This window comes from Peromyscus californicus, unplaced genomic scaffold (assembly GCF_007827085.1).
Source record: "Peromyscus californicus insignis strain IS unplaced genomic scaffold, ASM782708v3 Scaffold_11__1_contigs__length_118956290, whole genome shotgun sequence".
Taxonomy (NCBI): Eukaryota; Metazoa; Chordata; class Mammalia; order Rodentia; family Cricetidae; genus Peromyscus; species Peromyscus californicus.
Window position 1 is genome coordinate 99,462,812 of NW_026294402.1, and position 20,871 is coordinate 99,483,682.

Here is a 20,871-nt window from a genome sequence, read left to right on the forward strand (position 1 = left end):
GACAGGAAGGGGAAAACGCATTGAGTGGAGGAAAAGAACTATCTCCATGTCACCTTTCACCGGTGGTACACAAGCTTGTAACCTGTGATTTCCACCATTACTCAAAACAAGAAAAAACTAGGTCAAGAATTATGCCAGTAAATTCTTGTACTGGCACAGTCAGTGCTAAAAACAGCTCTGCCACCAAAAATGAATTTATATATGTGTATATATGTGTGCATGTGTGTATATGTGTATACATATATATATGTATATACATATGTATGTATATATGTATGAGAGTAAAATTCAGCTAAAATAGGGGCTGAATCTTCATGGGGTACCAAAACAATCAAATAACCACCAATCTGAGCAACAACTTGTAGAATCCTAAGCATGGTTTCCCTGAGATGGCTTTCTGATGCACAGCAACATGACAAGGTCTAGGTCTTCATTTTCCTTGAACCCTGGATTGTTTACCCACCTATGCATGACAGGTGTGCCCCTCATCTATAAGTTCCTCCACACGGGGTCCAACACGAGAAGGCAGATGGCTAGGGCCAGGGTCAAGGCACTGCACCAGGTGTGGTGAGGGGCAGATGGAGCAAGGATTAGACTCTCTCTGTGGAGCACCGTGGGCGTGGTGACACGGTGGAGAACTCTTTCCCTCTGGAAGGATATTATTCTCCCTTACCTGTGTGAAAGGAAGGGAAGTGGGGGTATAATTTGTGCTAAGAACCAGCACTTGAGAGGCAGTCAACAGACCGTGTCTCTACTTGAGTGCCAACAAGCTGTAGGAACAAGCAGGCTCCTGTCGACTTGTGGAGTATGAAGAAAAGGTTTCTCCCATTGGAAGATGCTGACAGATATTTTTTTCAGGTTTCCAAAAACATAAATGGCTTTCTGTGCTTGCCCTTGTGACAAATGCAAAGGGAAAGAAACGTCGTGGCCCAGATCTGGACAGGAAACAGACAACAGAACCAGAGAGAGCCCAGCTCAGGAAGCTGAGCCTCTAGAGAATCAAACTCTCTTAGGACAAGAGCAAAGAGCTGACACGGGAAGATAAGATAGGAGGGGAGTCACAGCAGAATGTCATTACCACCTTTGATCTGACTGGATGAGAGATGGGAATGAAAGACTAGATATGACCCTGCATGCATGTAATCCCAGCACTCAGGGAGAAACTGAGACAGGAGAATTGCCATAAATTCCAGGCCTGTCTGGATGCATAGTTAATTCCTGGCCAGGCTGACTTACACAGAAAGACCTTGTCTCAAAAATGAAAATTAAGACCTGAAGAGATGACTCATGGAAGACCTGAGTTTAGTTCCCAGCACCTACATCAGACGATTCATAACTACTCCAGCTCCAGAGGATGCAACACCTGCCTTCTAGAGCCTGCAAGCACCTGCCCTCATGTGCATATACACATGCACACAAAGACACACTTATACATGTATTAAAATAATAATTTTTAAAATCTTCAAAACGAAACAGTAACAAAGCCTGAGATGGGGGGGCAGGGTAGGATGAGGGCTCATGTCACCAAGTGCCAGCATAAGCTCTCTAGATGGAGGGGAAGAGTCTATGACAACATCTGTAATGTATAGGGGCAGGCTGGAATCTCTCTGTGCTCCCTCTCCCTCATTGCCTGCCCAGCCCTCCTCCCTCTGGTAGACCCCTCCTAGAAGAGAGCCCCAAAAATTCAATGTATAGAGTTCAGTCTTTTCACCTAGCAGGACAACATGTTGTAGATTTGGATCTGGAAGAAGGGGACAAGCAGGCGGCAGAAAGAAGGACCGCTCGTGGCGTGTTGGAACACATAAACTCCTCTCATCCTCTACTCTTCTAATTGGCATTATGCATGTAGTGAATGGGTAAATGCCTACCTAACGAAGAGCACACTTGAAAACAAAGACAGCTTGATCTTCATTCTCATGATCTTTCTCTTTGTGCTCCTGGGAATCTTGAGTTGGAAACTTTTATTAGAATAGACTTGGCTAAAATGAGACAGCTAACCTATCATTTTCCATCACTGTACTCAGCAGACATCACTAATTGATCACAGATGTCTTTCCTACTGAGCCCAGATGTTCTCTCAGACGTTCCTTCACTACTGATGATCTCATCTTGTTCTATCACCCAGTCTCTATACCATCATTGAACTCTCCAGATACAGAATCTTAGACTGTTTGTTACATCTAGTAAAATTGTCTGGACCAATGCTTAGTTCTTTCCCTGGAGTAGCTTGTAGTTTTAATTTGCCAGCCCTAGTGACTCTCAGGATGGTATTTAGAGTTCGGAACAAGGGGATGCACCACAAGATTAATTCCCTTGAAGGTTAATAATGAAAGTCCTAATCCCTGTGGATTTTTTTTTCTTTCAGGTGGACAGGACGGAGGTGATCCGTACCTGCATAAACCCAGTGTACTCCAAACTGTTTACGGTGGACTTTTACTTTGAAGAGGTTCAGCGCCTCCGGTTTGAAGTCCATGACATCAGCAGCAACCACAATGGGCTGAAGGAGGCTGACTTCCTGGGTGGCATGGAGTGCACACTTGGCCAGGTAGGCAGGAGCTGCCCCTTGCACCTTCCCCCCACACCTGGCAGGCTTTCCCACTGAGCCTTCCTCCTCTCATCTGGTCTTTGCTCTCCCCTCCCTTTAGTTTTCTTTTTTTAAACCATTGCATTTTTTAATATAATCGTATTGATTATAGTTACAAGAGAACGATCACACAAATATGTGAAGTCACTTATTTTATAGAGTTCACCATCTTCCTTTCCGAATGTCCTCATCATGTTGGTCATTTATGTAACAACTGTATGTTGGGTACTTGTTCCAGAGTGGGCTCCATCCTCTGTTCTTGTATCTGTTAGAGCTGTAGTAACCTGTCCCTTTACAGATTTCCCATCTCCCAGCTGAACTGTAAGACTCACACGTAGAGAGTGCTCCTCATTCAAATGTATTCCAAGTCTCTGGAGACAAAAAATAAAATAAAATAAAATGACCCAAGAAAGGGACTAAATGCTTGGTGATTAGATACTTTAATTTAATCCTAGTTGGAATGTGAAATAAATATCATCATTCTGTCCCTTTGATCAAACAAAAATCAGACTCAGATTGGTTAAGTGACCTGGCAGTGGTTCTCAACCTGTGGGTCACAACCCCTTTGTAGGTGCATATGAGATATCCTGCATATCATATATTTACATTACAATTCATAACAGTAGCAAAATTACAGTTATAAAGTAGCAATGAAATAATTTTATGGTTGGGGGTCACCACAACATGAGAAACTATATTAAAGGGTTGCAGCATTAGAAAGGTTGGCACCCACTGTGCTAAAGGCTCACCCCTGTAAATGGCAGAACCAGGGCTGACCCCAAGCTCATCATCTTGCTTCCATGGGTATTCCTATGTATCTTCCTCTTTCTGCTGTACCTAGAGTATAGCAGAATGTTTGTAAGAAATGAATCAGTAGAGGAAAATGAAATACACTCAGTTCAACCTCAAAATGCCAAGTGTTGATTATTATTGGTCTAAGATATTAATGTCCTAAAACCCTGGGGCTAGCTGCTGGAGGGTACAGGAGAATGGGCCAGCTGTGCAGGGTCTGAGAATCAAGTTTTTTGTTTGTTTTGTTTTGTCTGTTTGTTTGTTTGTTTTTAGCGGTGAGAAAGGGACAGGGAGGGCCTGGCTTCTCCTAGTTTTTCTGGAGATGTAAGTCAGGTTATCTGATTTTGTGACCTCAGGGCCCCAGTGCATATGACGGGGGTTGGCTGCTTTCTAGAATTTCATGGTGGCAGGTTTCTCGAAGCCTGGAGTCTGTTTTATAGTCCTAGTTTAGGGGTTTCCTTTAGTGATGAGTGGAATCAAGGTGCAAAACCTGTCTGAGGCCCCCCCCCCCAAAAAAAAATAAAATGAACAACGTAGAGAGAAAGTGTGATCCACGTACTCAAGTGTATCCATTTATGTCATCTTTTGGGCCCCTTCTCCAGTGTTGTGGGCCTTCACAATGAAAAGGAGACCTTTGCGCAAGAAAGAGTCACAGAGGATGCTGTGGGGCCAAACTCTCTGGGGAAAAAACAAAAACAAAACAAAACAAAAAAACAAACAAAAAACCCATGGTTCAGGGTTAGCAAAGGAGGGGGAGATTCTCCCAGTAAGAAAGCTGTGTAAACAAGTCATGAAGGTCACATGACTGTGCCAGGAGTGTGGAGTAGGAGGAGCCTGGTGTCCCTGAACCAGTTCACAGATTCTGTGAACTAGTAAAGATTACACTTCAGAGTCCTTTGCAGCGGGGGCCTGCTGCCAAGGCTGTGTAGTAAACTGTAATTTGTAGAGTTGCCATTTTTCACAAAGAGGGAATCCCAATTACAGTAGCCTAATGCCCCAGAAAACCTGCGTTCACTCCCTGCCTCAGGAGAAGGGATCTGTGAGAAGAGGTCTGCCTAGAAGGCAAGCTTGTGTGTTCATGTGTGTCTGTATGCTTGCCCTCCTGTGTGCCATTTACCAGAAGAAATTTCTCACAGGGGAGGAGAAGGCAACACAGAACATCCCTGTCAGCCTTTCCCAGGGGATAGAGTACTCACCTTCACAGGAACACACCTTATTCCCTTACAGAAAACTGAAGGCTGGATGCAGAAATTCACCCAAGGGAGGCAGAGAGAGAAACTGAGAACACAGAATCTCCTCCTCCGTTGATAGACTTACTCTCTTGACTTCTCAAGAGAGTTGATGGTGGATAATTATAGGGTATTGCTGGGGATAGTACCTTTAGGTACAAATTAAATGAATGGCTTATGGCTTTAGTGTGGTGTTGTGGAATAGAATATTTGTTTAACTATGTAAAGATGTGTTGCATTTGTTTTACCTTGCCTGCCTAAGGCACCTGATTGGTCTAATAAAAAGCTGAACAACCAATAGCTAGGCAGTAGAGAGATAGGCAGGGCTGCGTGGGGGTGGCAAAGAGAATAAGGAATAAGTAGGAGGAGGAATCTAGGCTTGAGGGAGAGACTCCATGGGCCAGCCAGCCAAAGAGAGAGGAAGCAGGAAAGTACGACATAGAGAGTGAAAGAAAGGTAAAAAGCCCTGAGGCAAAGCATAGATGAAGAGAAACAGGTTAAAATAAGTTATAAGAGCTAGTAGGACAAGCCTAAACTAAGACTGAGCATTCATAACTAGTAATAAGTCTCCATGTCATGATTTGAAGACTGGCAGTCCAAGAAAGTCTGCTACAGTGTGTAGTCCTGTTTACGTGTTTTTCTTCAGGGTTTCTCTGTGTAGCTTTGCACCTTTTCTGGAACTCGCTTTGTAGACCACACAGGGCTCGAACTCACAGAGATCCGCCTGGCTCTGCCTCCCGAGTGCTGGGATTAAAGGCATGCGCCACCACCGCCCGGCCTGTTTACATGTTTTTAAAAGTAGCCAGCCTTTAACATTACATGTATGGGCAATTTTAGATGGATTCAGCAGATTGGATTTATGTACACACATGTGCCTGTACATGCATGTGCATGTGTGTGTTATAATAATAACTGAACAATTCATGAATTTGAGAGTCAGTAAGGAGACACTAGAAGAGTTGGAGGAGGAGTGGAAATGATGTGAATAAATCTGAAAAAAACAATGATGATAAAAAATTATATCTTTTATGGATGCTAATGAACCGTGTCAAGATTCTCCTTCAGACACCAAGCTTCTTTATATGGGTAAAAGTTGTGTTTATCCCAGGGAATAATTATAGATCTATGTTGAAGTCATATTTTTATGTCTTTTTTCATGTAAACTTTTGATAATTTCACCTGTGAAAATGACCCTGAACTTACATTTTAGTTCCTCATAAGGTTCATCTTTCCAAAGGCCAGTGACTGTGGCCCTGTTTCAAGGCAGCCATTGTACTAGATGCCAATGACATAAAGTCAAGCAAACACAGCATCCCTGCCTGCAAGCCAGTCGAGTCTAAAGGTGGGAGGCAAAGGGTTAATCAGTAAAATTATAACCATTATGAGAAATTATAGAGTATAACTATAATATTATATTAATAATAATAATAACTGGGCGCTGGGAAGCATTAGGTGTATGTGATGAAGGGGTCAGATGAGCAGGGGGAGGGGGAGGGGTGAAAGCTTCCTAAGGAAAGTGGCATTCACACTGAAATGGTGAGGTAGAAGTATGTTCCCCACAGATGGGAAAACAATGCACAGGCCTCTGGACTGGAGGAGGAGTTGGCCATATGGTAGAGAGCACCCTTGATATTGCCAAAACACCAGCTCTGAATTAAGAAATGAAAAGAGTTGAGCCACCATAATGGTCTAAAAATGTGATCTAATGAAAGAAAAGCAGCCCTCAAGGGTGTGTGGTCAAGCCAGCTGCCATAGTGCATAATGGAAGGTCTGTTCCTAGGCTGGGAACATCGGGCTCCCAGCATTCCTAGCTGGCTGCCTGGGTAGCAAAGGCGGCTTTAAGGACTGGCAGAAGCGTCAAGCAAAGAAGTTCATTGTCGGTGGTCAGAAGTCAGTATGTGTGCTCATTTCATGGGCCTGGTGATTGAAACAGGATGCAGGTATGCCTGTTCTTTGTTTCTTGTTTTAACTTGTCTGTTCAATACCCACTTACCCACTTCTCTTAGCAGTCATACCTGGATCATTTTTGGATCATTACTTTTGCCATCTGGCCATGTAGAAATAGCTCCATCCTTAACTCAGAAGGGAATCCTGCCTAAGCTCAGCCATAGATCTCACCCCTCCACTTGCCAGAGTTTGGCTTAGGACTATGCCTGTGGCCAGCACTAACTAGTAAATCCTGAGAGTGTTATTTGAAAGCTCCTAGAATAGAGATACAAATAAAGACCATTTCACTTTGCCTGAGGTTCCTGGAACACTGTAGTGATCTTGCAGCAAGGCTAGGGGTATGTATAACCAACCCCACAGGGGGCCAGAAGCTAAAGTTAGCCATGGAGGCACAGACTTGACCTGCTGCCCCTGAACCCAACTCCAGATGACATGCTGGCCTCTGTCCTTCATAAGCACCTCATCCTATTGGCCCTGTGATTGGTAGGATTGGCCTCTGACCTCATCCTATTGGCCATGTGATTGGTAGGATTGGCTTTCCCCACACATTTGCATTCAGCACTGCTTGGTTTCAGTCAATCAAAGCATCCCATTGTTTATAGCTACAGTGATTGGTTTGGGGGGAGGCAATATACCCAGGTTCCCTGGATATGCCAAATACTATGCTTGGTGCTAGAGATACAAAGGTGAAGAAGGCAGGAACTTTGCCACAGAAAAGCTATAATTAGCTGGGTGACATCCACCTGTAGATAAACAAAGTGCACATGGTTAAATGCTACAATGGAAATGTGTCCCAGGAGCTGTAGGACAAAGATTTATCTGCCCAAAGGGCATCAAAGAGAACTCATAGGAAAGATGACTCTGAACTTGAACTTGAAGTTCACTCGTGCAGAAAAAGAAAAACAAGACTTTCCAAACAAAGACACAGTGGCACCGGGTGTCAGGATGATGGCAGTGAGTTCTGAAGAGACTGGACATAGCTGGATGGTCAAATGAGGATGGGAAGGGGATAAAGATGCTGACATGAGGGGAAGAGCCAGGCCAGGCAGCTTTGTTTTGTTTGTTTGTTTTGTTTTTCCTAAAACTGAAAGAGCTTCAACTCAATGCACCAAGGCCTTGGTAATGAGGGGAAGGACAAGGTTGAATGCATGTATTACAAAGAGCACTTTGGCATGCTCACAAAGGATGCTCGGGAGCAGAGAGATGTGGAGGCAAGAAAAGCACTTAGGAGATCAGTGCAGTAGCAAAGGAGCAAGGAAGACCACAGTGAAGGAGGACCACAGTGAAGGAGGACCACAGTGAAGGAGGACCACAGTGAAGGAGGACCACAGTGAAGGAGGACCACAGTGAAGGAGGACCACTGTGAAGGAGGACCACAGTGAAGGAGGACCACAGTGAAGGAGGACCACAGTGAAGGAGGACCACTGTGAAGGAGACCTAGAGGAGGAGACCCAGGGGAGAGTCTGCAGTCCGCAAGCCTGGGAGACTAAGTCTGCCAGATGACTAGAGGAGTGCTTTGACAGTCCCTGATGATAATCATTCAAGGAAGGGGTGGGGAGTTCAGCATGAGACCTACCTGGAATTAAGCTCAGGGTGTTTGTGCCAAAAACACAGGTATTGCTAGTGGCCGCTGCCCACTGAGTCTGGAATACATGAGGTAGCGTTAGGGGAAGGAAGTGGTTAGCAAGCCGAATGATGCATTTGTGGAAGAAGTCCATTGAACATGTCATATTAGAATGAATCAATAGATTCTTCAAAGCTCAAAGAACCTTAAGACCATTTTTCTTCATTGTGTAACACAAATCTTCGCTTCTCTGATCTTTCAGCTTTTACCCCAATATCTGGCTCTGCTTTTTTTAATAAAACCTTTTAAGATTCCTGTTACATCTTTCAAATAATAGTGTGAACTTGATGTCTTAAAATTCACAACAAAAGCCTTTCTTTGTTGAGTGTCCTCTGCATGTGGAGTAACAATCCAGACAGGTGCATTTGCCCCGAGAGCCGTGGAGCGCAGCGGAATAGCTTTACCCTTCACAGCTTAGACATTGAAACACTAACATGAAGGGAAACTGCTGTGGGATGGTCTGTATGTCAAATGTGTTGCTGATTGGTCAATGAATAAATCACTGATTGGCAGTGGCCAGGCAGGAAGTATAGGCGGGACTAAGAGAGAGGAGAATGGAGAGAACAGGAAGCTGGATGGGGGAGACACTGCCAGCCGCCATCAGGACAAGGAAGATGTAAAGTACTGGTAAGCCACAAGCCATGTGGCAAGGTATAGATTAATAGAAATGGGTTAATTTAAGCTGTAAGAACAGTTAGCAAGAAGCCTGCCACGGCCATACAGTTTGAAACCAATATAAGTGTCTGTGTTTACTTGATCGGGTTTGAGCAGCTTGGGACTGGCAGGTGATAGAGGTTTGTCCTGACTGTGGGCCAGGCAGGAAAACTCTAGCAACAGGAAACTTTCATTGTTGTTGTTTTGGTTTGGGTTTTTTTGTTTGTTTTTTTTGGTTTTTTGGGGGAAGGGGATATTTTTCAAAATTGTTGCTCTCTCAAGTATGAGCAAGCAAAAAGAAAAACCACCACCGCGTTCCTCCTTGACACCTGTGGTGGTAGAAGGAGGCTTTTGTCTTCTGTAGCTAAGACAGGCACAGAATGGCTGGAGGTCAACCCCGGGGATGGCACAGCCCGTGTCCCAAGTGTGGCTTCTTAAGGCTTCAGTACTGGACTGCTCAATGGCTTCTTAATGGTCCCAGAGAGATTCTAGCTCAGTGCTCTCAGTTGGTTTGTCCAAAGACAAATTCTCCACACTGTCGACGCCTCTGTTCTTCATTTACCAATAGAGAAAGCCATGGTAACAGCACTTGGGGATACTATGAGAATCGGGCTGGGGAGATAGCTCAGTTTATGCAAGCGTGATGAGCCATGTTTGAGGGTTTGGTACTCAGAACCAGTGGAGGAAAAGAATCTGAGTGTGGGGCCATGAACTTGTAATTCCAGCACTGGAAAATGGACACTCACTAGCCTGCCAACCTAGCCTAACTTGTGAGTTTCAGGCCAATGAGAAATACTTTCTCAAAAACAAAGGGGACAGCTGCCTAAGAAAATGGCATAGAAGGTTGTCTTCTGGTCTCCATATCCTTGTGCATGTGCACATATGTGCGCACACACTGGTGCACACACATACACACACACACACTCATGTACACATGAACAGGAATGTGAGCACCTATACATGCAGATGCACACACAAACATCCACCTATGGACATACATGCTCACACACGATTACCTACACATTAGTGAGACAATGTTTATAAATGCTAGGCAGAGTTCCTGGTATAATGGAAGCACTTGGGGTATTGTTCATGTAGTGAGGATCTAGGGAAGGATGAGAAGGAGCAGCATTGTCAGCAGGAAGGGAGAGTTATAAAGGATAAGTTTCCATGTCCTGGTCATATATTAAATGTATAATTTTGCCTCATTTGTGATCTCATTCAGTCCAAAGATTCAAGGCACACATTGGCTCATGTGAATGCATGCCCTAAAAAAAAAAAAAAAATGGTTTTAAAAAAGAAAGTTGAAATAGTCTGGGCAGGTATTTCAACACTTACCTTGCTACAACTAAGGTCCACCAACAGAGATGGAGTGAATTCACCAAACCACACAGGAAGTCACACATGTGGAGCCTGTCCCCCAGGCTTTCACAGATGCTTGAGGTGGTTACTGCATTTGCCACTTGCCTACTCTGCCACGAACAGCTTGACTTTTGGTTTTGGAAAAAAGCTGCAGCCCTCAGCAGGCTAGAAACTGGCATTGACTGTACAGTTGGGGCCAAGCACAGCAAGAGACTCCGCATTGAGCAAAAATGCCAAGGAAAGCCAAGGAAGGTTCGTGTCCTCAGAGAGGACTCCAGGCAGAACTGTACATTCTCAGCAGATGGAAGAGGGGGGCGAGTTGTGAGGACACAGAGTGACCAGAGAGTTCTGCTTTCCTTCTGGGGGAGCTTGGAGATCATCCTGTCCCAAACTAGACACACAGCTAAGCCCATCTTCTACTACACCCTACAGAGGACTCACCAGGAAAGATAGCATCCCTCCCCACATGGAAGAGCAAGATGCCCCTTCCTCTGGCATTCTTTTCCTCTTTCATTGCTTATTAACTTGTTCACTCGTCCTTAGACGTCCATCTTTCTTCACTCACCAAAGACAGTGATCATAAGTAACAAACATGACTTCCCCAGCTGCTAGGCTAGGGAGCTGCCGTATTGCATGTCAATGTAATATCCCAGCACCCAGCACCCAGCAGAGAGAGACACTACCCACTACTGCTATTGTCATTAAACAGTTAAGAAAAATAGGACCAAGTAACACAGGTGCATTGTCCAGCATCACATGGCTTTTTATGGTCCTTTCCATTTATTCTAGTTCAACACTAACTAGTATAAATTAGAAAGTAGTATTAGTGCAAAGCCAAGTTGGAGTTGACCTGGGTAGTGTTTGGTGGAGCATTTCTTTCAGTTAAATTTGTTTTATGATTTATACAGAAGGAATAGAGATGATCTGTAAACACTTTTGCAAAAGCACGACATTAGTTATCTTCCCTCAAGAAGGACATTTGCTTTAGGATTAAAATATAGGGGCTGGAGAGAAGACTCAGCAAGTAAGTACCCTTGCTGCTCTTGTAGAGTACCTGAGTTCATTTCCCAGTGCCCATGTTGGACAGCTCACAACCTCTCCAACATCCTGTTCTGCCAGCCACAGGTGGCTGTACCCAGGGGCACAGATGTACATATACACATAATTAAAAACAAAGTAAGTCTTAAAATGGAAAGACTGCAACATGGCTTCTTGAAAACTGTTGGTGTGGCTGCCAGTCCCCTCAAACCAGAATCTTACAAAGTCGGCATCCAGGGCATCCCCACCTGGCCAGAGCTCCTTCCTTGCCTAGCCATGTTGACCACTCATTGCCTAAGTTCTTGCATGTGTTTTCTCTTCTCTATGCTTCAGTAACATTTACAGCCATATAAATCCCTCTTCTTTATTGCCATGTGGCTGCTTCTCAACGTGTTTTCTTCTCCAAAATAACTGAGAACTCAATCTGTGAGCCATTGAAGGGGTACTAGACTCAGAGTCACAGGGTATTTTGGTTCTGTTCATAAGAGATGAATGGCAAATCATCTTCTATGTATGTCTGTGCACCACATGCATGCCTGGTGCCTGTGAAGAGGGCATCGGATCCCTTGGAACTGGAGTTACAGATGGTTGTGAGGCACCATGTGAGTGCTAGAGATCGAACTCTACTCCTCTATAGGAATAGCCAGTTCTCTTAACCACCAGACCATTTCTCTAGCCAATGATCCAGAACCTTATGAAAATGCAGCCTGCTGGGACTATCCCAGAGCATCTGATTCAGAGGGTCTAGTGGTAGACCTCATAATGAGAATTTCCATGTTCCCCAGTGATGCCCATTGTGATGGACCAGAGACTACGCTCTGAGAACCCTGCACCTGCTAACGGGCCAGACTCTATCACTATCTTTAGTGAGGAAAGAAAGTAGTGATATAAGAAATTAAGGACCAAGGAGCCAGAACATAATGTTTATAGTTCTACAGCATGGTTCATGGGTAATGTCTTGAGGGAGAGAAAGAGAATGTGTGTGTGTGTGTGTGTGTGTGTGTGTGTGTGTGTGTGTGTGTGTGTGTGTGTGTGTTTGGGGAGCAGTGCATGTGTAAATATGTGAATGTAAAGGCTGGAGGATAATCTTGGGTATCATTCCTAGGGCGCTGTCTACCTTGCTTTATGAGCTAACATCTCCTATTGCCCTGGAACTCATCGGGTAGGCCAGGTCGGCTGGCCAGCGAGTGAGACCCTGTCTCCTTTTCCTGGTGTTTGGATTACAAGTACACACTGGCTTTTCCTTCTTCCCTCCCCTCCCCCTTCTTTTATTTGTCACGTGTGTCATGTGTTTTTGCATGTGCAGGGGTGCGTGTGTGTGTGTGTGTGTGTGTGTGTGTGCACGTGCGTGCGTGCGTGCGTGTGTGTGTGTGTGTGTGTGTGTGTGTGTGTGTGTGTGTGTGTATGTGTGTGTGTGTAGAGGGGTCTGGGCACCTTCACGCACCTGCATATGGAGGCCAAGGCAGTGATGTTAGAAGCATTCTTACTGGCTCTTCCACCTTATTCACTCAGTCAAACTTGGAGCTCACCCACTTGGCTAGTCCCCCTAGCCAGCTTGCTCATGGGATCCCCTGTCTCTGCCTTCTGAAACTGTAATTACAGGGTAGGGTGTCATGCCCACCCCATGTTTAACTGGGTTTCTTATGGCCTAAACTCTGCTCCAGATGCTTGCATGGTGAGCTCTTTAACCACTGAGCCATCTCCCCAGCCCATCACTGCCTTTTTAAAATGTGGGTTCTAGGAACAAACTAAGGTCCTCGGGCTTGCGAGGCAAGCCTGTAGTGGGTAGCCATTCCAGCTTTGATCTGGAAGTTCCAACCCCCATTGAGACTTCAGCAACTGTCACGCCTACAAGGCGGGGCGAAAGGAGGCGCCTGGGGACCTGAGATCTGGATCGGCGGGCTCGCTCTCTGTGGCGGGACCCTGGACTGGAGAGGTGTACCAAGCAGAGCTCCAGAGAACATCGCTGGACTGCGATACACCTTCCCCAGACTCCGCGACCTACCTATCCCTTAATTTGTAAGTTACGCCATTAAATAAATCTCCTTTTAACTAAAAAAAAAAAAAAAAAAAAAAAAAAAAAAAAAAAAAAGCCCGGCTAGCTCAGTCGGTAGAGCATGAGACTCTTAATCTCAGGGTCGTGGGTTCGTGCCCCACGTTGGGCGCCAGATATTGGTGAAATTATTGAGGCCACTCCACGTAGTTAAAAGGAGATTTATTTAATGGCGTAACTTACAAATTAAGGGATAGGTAGGTCGCGGAGTCTGGGGAAGGTGTATCGCAGTCCAACGGTGTTCTCTGGAGCTCTGCTTGGTACACCTCTCCAGTCCAGGGTCCCGCCACAGAGAGCGAGCCCGCCGATCCAGATCTCAGGTCCCCAGGCGCCTCCTTTCGCCCCGCCTTGTAGGCGTGACAGTTGCTGAAGTCTCAATGGGGGTTGGAACTTCCAGATCAAAGCTGGAATGGCTACCCACTACATCACAACAATGCTGAGAAACATTAGGTGACTGTCCAGGCTGCCAGCTGTCTCCGTCTACTCTCGCAAGATTCCCGAAAGTTGCTTGCATCCATCTACCATTTCTCAGGTACCATTATATTCCTTCTCAGGTCTTTGATGGGATTGAAGACTAGCAGTTATAGTTACAACCTACTAGATAGAACATATTAAGTATTAGATTCAGGTTCTTTAGGATAGGACACCTTTTGGAATGATCTTTGTAACATGCCATTTACCTATGCTCTATACTTCTCTGGATTATAGTATGTGTTTCTTGCTTGATATTGTTTGCATTGGTTGTAGTTCCATCTTATCTAGGTCATTATCCCTCATTATTCCTGGACTATATTTGATAACCATTCCTTTCTATATAGTCTTGTATTAGGTTAGAACTTTCTTATTTAGACAAAAAGGGGGAGATGTAGTGGGTAGCCATTCCAGCTTTGATCTGGAAGTTCCAACCCCCATTGAGACTTCAGCAACTGTCACGCCTACAAGGCGGGGCGAAAGGAGGCGCCTGGGGACCTGAGATCTGGATCGGCGGGCTCGCTCTCTGTGGCGGGACCCTGGACTGGAGAGGTGTACCAAGCAGAGCTCCAGAGAACACCGCTGGACTGCGATACACCTTCCCCAGACTCCGCGACCTACCTATCCCTTAATTTGTAAGTTACGCCATTAAATAAATCTCCTTTTAACTACGTGGAGTGGCCTCAATAATTTCACCAATACAAGCCCTTTATCAACTGAGCTGTCTGTCCCATCAGCCCTTGATGGAGATCTTGGCTGCCACTGTTTGTTTCTGCTCTCCATTAAATACAAAGGGACCTACCATCCAGACAGCACGTTTCCTTCCTGACACAGATAGAAGTCCACATTTTATCAGCTAATGCTTGAGAAGACCAATAGACCTCAAGTTGTCATGATCTGTGGGAATTTGGTTTAGGGTCAGACTGGCCCCATTTGTGAACACCAAAAGTGTCATCCAAACTCACTGTAATGCCCAGAGCAAGATCCCAATGTCAGCATTTTGTTCTATAATATCTAGTGCTTTTGTGCCTTAAAATTGATGGCTAGGGAAGTAAATTTACATATTATAGCAAGCAACCCATTTCCCCTTTGTTTCTCAGAGAAAAAGCTTTCCCAGATTTTACAGAATCACTGCAGTGGCAACTATGTAAGTGATGAATGATGTCACAGGTTAACAGCCTCCTGTCAGCTCCCCTGGACTAGGTGTGGAACCCTGTAAAACAGTGCTGCCCCCCTACTGTTGATGCTCTGCTCACAGACAGGCAGGATTCAGGGTGCTTGCAGGCAAGCAAGTCCCCATGTCTCCAAGGAGAACAAAATCCCTTCTTTCCTTTTTTCTTTGCTAGCTCTTTCAGTCTCGTAATCTACAATTCAGGCCATAGGAAACTCTCTGCTTTCTCTGGAAGTCTCCTGTCACAGCTCTACACCTCCTTCAGAGGGTCCACAATTGGAGTCAGGCATTACATCTAAGGACTGCCACCAAGTCCCCATGTTACCTCTGACAAGTTGCTTAACAACTAACTCTGTGGCATATGGGTCATAGACTTCATCTATCTTTATAGAAGATTCTGGGTCAATTCCTTCCTAAGTTCCTTCACATCCTGAGTCAATGACTGTCACTCCTTTCTTACCTTGCATCTCTCAGAAATTAAGCATCATTTCTGTACTCATTCATTTGAAAAAACGGTCTCCTGAGTCCCCACCACATAGCCTGCATGCACCCCCTTCCTTCCATCTGTGACTCAGCATTTTGCTGGTGCTAAGTATTAGATGCCATTGAGTAACAGATGGCACTGTTCTACCTAGGCCCCCCCTTCCCCAGAGAAAACAATCCTGTGCCCATTCAATTTCAAAGATAATATTAAAAAGATATATTCAGTAGCAATTTAAATGAGCTTGTGTTTATGGCCCTATTTCATATCTATTCAGTTATTTGATACCTGTCTTAGCCTTATCTGATTCAGAGGAGGAGGGTGAGACAGCTGGGACTGAATGACAATTTGCAGACTTCCACTTCTGTGTTAAAGACAGCTCTAGACATTTGTCCTGGTCATAGCCCATTAATCCAGACTAGTACAAGGCACTCAGCACCCAGACCAGCTTACCCAGACAAGGAGCAAGATGGTGCACCTGAGACCACCTCAGCTTCTGCTTTTTCATTCCTAGCCAGCTTTCCTTAGATTCTTAAGTCCACCCAGCTCAGAACTGGCTGTCCATGCAGGCTGGCCCTGTCTCCATGACGTGTAGCATACTCTTCCCACCACCTGCCACTTGTCTTTCCTCTGAAAATGCTTTCTTGATGCCCTTATCAAATATTAGCCTCCTGAGTATCAGATAAGACTACCCTGTCCTTGTCACAGCATGGAGCCAGAAGACACTGTATCACCATGAACAGAATGATCAATATGCCAAATCACCAATTGGCTGAACCTCAGTAACCAAAAAGTTAGTTTCCCCAAAACCATTCTCAACAAAATAAAATGTTTTATCTTATAAAGTTTACTACATTTATCTTAAAACTTGTGACTATTCCTGATTTCTTCTTCTTCAAGCTATACATGAAATTTAGTTAGTGTTGATGACGAACTTTTCTGAATACCAAACATAAGTATGAGAGGACTAAATCATCTCTTGTGTTTTCTTCCAAAATGGTAGGAAAATATGGTGATAGCCATTGTGCTTCCCACTTCTTCAAAGGAGAAAGACTTGGGAGGATGCATGTCTAAGCACTGGCAGTGATGAGGTCTAGGTTGTGGGATTACGGTTGGTTTGTAGCATTGCAGCTGTATTTTCCTAATTTCCTACAACGAATATATATCAGAATTACAATACAAAATACTACAAAGGAGCTCAGGAGTTGGTAAAGTATTTGCCACAAAAGCATAAGGACTGGACTTGTGGTTCCCTGCACAGACAAAATCCAGGTTAACCAGTGTGTGTCTATAATCTCAGCACTAGGGAGATACAGACGAACAGAACTCTGAAGCTCACTGGCCAGCCAGCCCAACCCCACAGAGATCTCCAGGTTCAGTGAGAGACCTTGTCTCAAAAAAAAAAAAATAACATGGGGATCAATTGAAGAAGATACCTGACATTAACCTCTGGCTTCCACATGCATGTGTGAGCACACACACACACACACACAGATGTGCACCTGTACACACACATACACATACACACACATTAACACATACAAAGAAACAATGAGTTTTAGTAAAAACATCATCATAAACACTCATAAATAAGCAAAAGAGGAAGCAGCATACATTTTAAAGATTCTTAAACTACCCCCAACACACAAATGAGTGTCCACATAGATATATATGTAACAACACACACACACACACACACACACACACACACACACACACACACACACACACAGCAGAGCGAGAGTGAGAGCGAGAGTTTCTTAACCCACTGATGAACTTTTACAAATATGAAGAATTTCAGCCCGGGATGTCAGTAGGAAAAGCCTTTTTAGTGAAGTATATGTAAGGTTTCTGCGAATTCATCATCAGATGATTTTGAGAAAACGTTGGTCCCCAACCCTCTGCCCATGGGAAGCAGAATTGGCCTGGCTAATCTGATTCTGATCGTTTGTTATATTACTTTTGGTTACCGAAGAGACCTGGGAGGGCCTGGGGCACTACCAACAAATAAGTTAAGGAACCACCATTAGATCTGCAAAGAGGTTGTGAGAGTCTCCCAGAGCCGATTCAAGCCAAATTTGAGAAACATAATATTTGTATTTTGAATTAATCTAATAAAATTTAGGGGAAGAAAAAAAAAATACCTGCTTGGTTTACAAAGTCATTCCCACGAGTCTTAGATTCAGATCCAAGGACAAAATGAGGCCAGGTATGAATTAATTAGCTTTGTTTTGCTTGGAACATAGGCCTCTGGGGCTTCTCTGTACACCAGCGCAGGTCAGCCAAGATGCACACTCCTGAGTCCTAGCTCCCAGAGGCCCAGAGTAAGCTGACTACAGTCCTAACTCCTGCCTCCGAAGCATCTGCCCACCTGGATGCTCAGGGCAGCTTTCTTGACCTCACTAGTGCGGGGAACAAAGGAGCAGAAATCCTGCCAACTTCTATCCCCTCTGTTAAAGTTCAAAGCAAGCAATCTGCTGTTACAGTTAATTTGCTGACAGGGCCCCCGTGGAATCAGACAGCTGAGAACTGAGGAGACAGCAGGGTTGGGTTTAGTCCCCCAACAGAGCAGGCTCTCTTTTGCCTGGTGCTCCTAGCCTCTCGATAACATTTCTGTGGAGGAGACCGTACCTCTCTCATGAGATCGCCACATACTGAGAGTGTAGACTGTGGTCCCATGTGCCCAGGCCATTCTAACTTAAACACATTATTTTGTTTTAATTAATCACATCTTGTTAATTTAAATAACAAAATGCCCCAATTTGAGTAATATATTCTTATGATCATTTTATAATAATAAATAATTTTCATAACTAGCCATTTCAAAGAGCTGATCTTAGGTCTGGCTGGTATTTGTGACCTTGGTGCTGTTAATGATATCATCATCATCACTAATATCATCGCCACCGTCTTGATCACCTTTACCACCATTAGTTATCATCATAGTCATCACATCGATACCAACACAACCATTATCATCACCATCAGTACCATCACTGACATCGTCAGTAATTATCACTGCCATCACCTTCATTGTCACCCCATTCCCACTACCACAACTATCACCACCACCATTAATCATCATCATCACACCAGTCCATCATCACCATCATCAGCACCACCGTAATGATCATACCATCATTGCTACCTCCACTACCTCCATCATCATCATCATCACCAACATCACCATCATCATAACTTGGGAAAGAATACAAGCCTCCAAATTGGCACAGCAAAAAGTTAACATCAGACATTTGGATTCACAGAATTCTAAGCTGCTTCTCTCCTGCTCCTAAGTAAGCTATGTGACCTCTTGTTTCACATCCTTAATAAGAAAAATTTAAAAACTCTTTAAAATTTCCCAGGTCTTCTCATGAGTGGTGAGTAGAAGAAAAAAAGGCCATTTTTCATGAAGCCTTATTCTATCTCAGAGTATTGAGTTCAATGAGAGCACCATTGTCTCTAATTGATAAAGAGTCAGGTGTGGGAGCTCAGCTCCTTCACCGGAGATCACACTGAAAGCAATTTGCATAACACCAGTTCAAAACTAAGCTGAGCTGATCTCCACAGGAGCCTTCCATTATACCCCTTCGCTTACCAAATGGAAGGCAGTTTCTACAACCCTTTGGAAATACCTTTGGGTTTATTTAATTTATGTATATGAATGTTCTGTCTGCATGCATGTGTGTGCACCAGGTGCATGCCTGTTGGAGCCTGTGGAACTGGGGTTGCAGATGCGTATGAGTCTCCATGCGATTGCTGGGATTGAAAACCCAGTCCTCTGAAGAGCAACAAGTGTTTTTAGCTGCTGACTCATCTCTCCCAGCCAATCCTTCATAAATTTGAAGCATAATATGCAGTTCTTCCTGAATACCACCACTGTGAAACTGGTCACACAAGTCAAGCATGAGACATTCTTCCCCACAAGCTGATAAATTGACTCCTGTGTCTGAAAAAAAAAATGCCTTTCTCCTAGCTCAGGGAGCTCTTCGGCACCCCATTCATGAATATTTACCAGAAATACTCCAGGACCAGGGAATTTAAGCAACTTGGAGTATTTTTGCCCTGTTTTGCCCTTGTCGAGGATCTTTTATGCTCATATGTTAATTCATCTCATATTGGATAGTACGTTAAATGAATTCTAAAGACAAAAACTGAGACATGATACTGCCACTAGACTCAGTGCTGAAATATTTGCACCAGTTACTTATTAGCCTCCCTGAAACTCCAGAGATACCATGACTTCCTGGTCTGTCTGTGACACACTTGAACCTTGAAGTAACTTGCTGTGCAAGTGCCGGGGCCATGATTTTAGCCCAGGCTTTCTGACTCTTAGAGCAGATCTGTGTCTCAACAGCAGAGCAGTTCTGCACCTGACACAGACCTTTTGGCCTCCTTGGCAGCACTTTTAGTACAAGTAGTACAAGCTCTAGAGATGAGCTGATTCCCCAAGAAAGAATATCTACAATGCCTACAAAACCTCATCTGTGGGTCCATGGGATAAAGTCTTTAAATCTCCAGGTCCTTGAGTTCATGGGACAGTGAACTGTGACAGTTTCTGAATCCTTCGTTCCCCAGCCCCACCCTCAGCTCTCTGTAAGGTTTGCTGAACCCCAGGCTCTTTCTACAAACACCCAAGATTTTCCACATGGCATCTGTCAAGAAAGATTGTCTGTCCCTCAACCACATCATTTGTAGAAAATGGATTTATTGTTTTACTGCATGTAAGGGATTACCTGCTCAAAACTCACCCTTCTTTTTACTACTGAGAGATAGTTCAAGTGCTTTGGTATACATTACAGATTTTCTTCCATTATGCATGTACACAGAATTCTTTTTCTAAATAAATACTCAGTCACTTATGAATGCTTTTTATTGCTATGTCTTCTTTTGTTTTTATTTCTGTGTTTTGTTTCATTTTTATTGCTCTGCTTTGTTTTGATGGGGACTCATGTGTCCCTGGCTGGTCCTGAACTCCCTATTCTGCAGATAATCTTGAACTTCATAGTGCTGAGAATTGAAGCAAGGGCTTTATGCATGCTAGAGTTGCCATCTGCTACCCAAGACACATCCCTAGCCTTGTTGCTTGACTTTTTACAACAAATATACAGCAAACCTGTCAGTGTGAATGTGCATGCTTTTGCTTCATTAATTTTAAAAGATATGTGGCAAAATTGGTGCAGCATGTTCTCTGTTATAGACATTAAAGCTGTTTCCAGTCCTTTGTCATTTTGTACAACATCTGGATGAACATCTTATTCTATGGATCTTTCAGTCCTTTAGATACTGCTTTTCCTCTAGAACAACTTAACAGGAATGTTTGGACACCAGTTTTAAGGCCATTGACACAAATTGCTGATGATCCACACAGAAACTTTGCAGAACTTACACATCCCTTCTGGGTGCACAAAGGTCCCCTCAACTGCATCTTCAGTAACATCTCCAATTTCTTATTTTTGAATGAG

At 44.1% G+C, this 20,871-nt stretch overlaps 1 protein-coding gene and 1 non-coding gene across 6 annotated transcripts in view; both read left to right on the forward strand.

Annotated features, from left to right (window-relative positions):
• Cpne4 (copine 4) overlaps positions 1 to 20,871 on the forward strand; it is a 482,269-nt gene that overhangs the window by 316,583 nt on the left and 144,815 nt on the right. For all 5 annotated transcript variants that reach the window (XM_052718909.1, XM_052718911.1, XM_052718913.1 and 2 more), the window contains one exon: positions 2,366 to 2,545. In XM_052718909.1, coding sequence (XP_052574869.1) covers positions 2,366 to 2,545 — 180 coding nt within the window. The remainder of the gene's footprint in view (positions 1 to 2,365; positions 2,546 to 20,871) is intronic.
• Positions 13,323 to 13,395, forward strand: Trnak-cuu (transfer RNA lysine (anticodon CUU)). The gene has a single exon. It is a non-coding gene; the product is annotated as a tRNA-Lys (tRNA).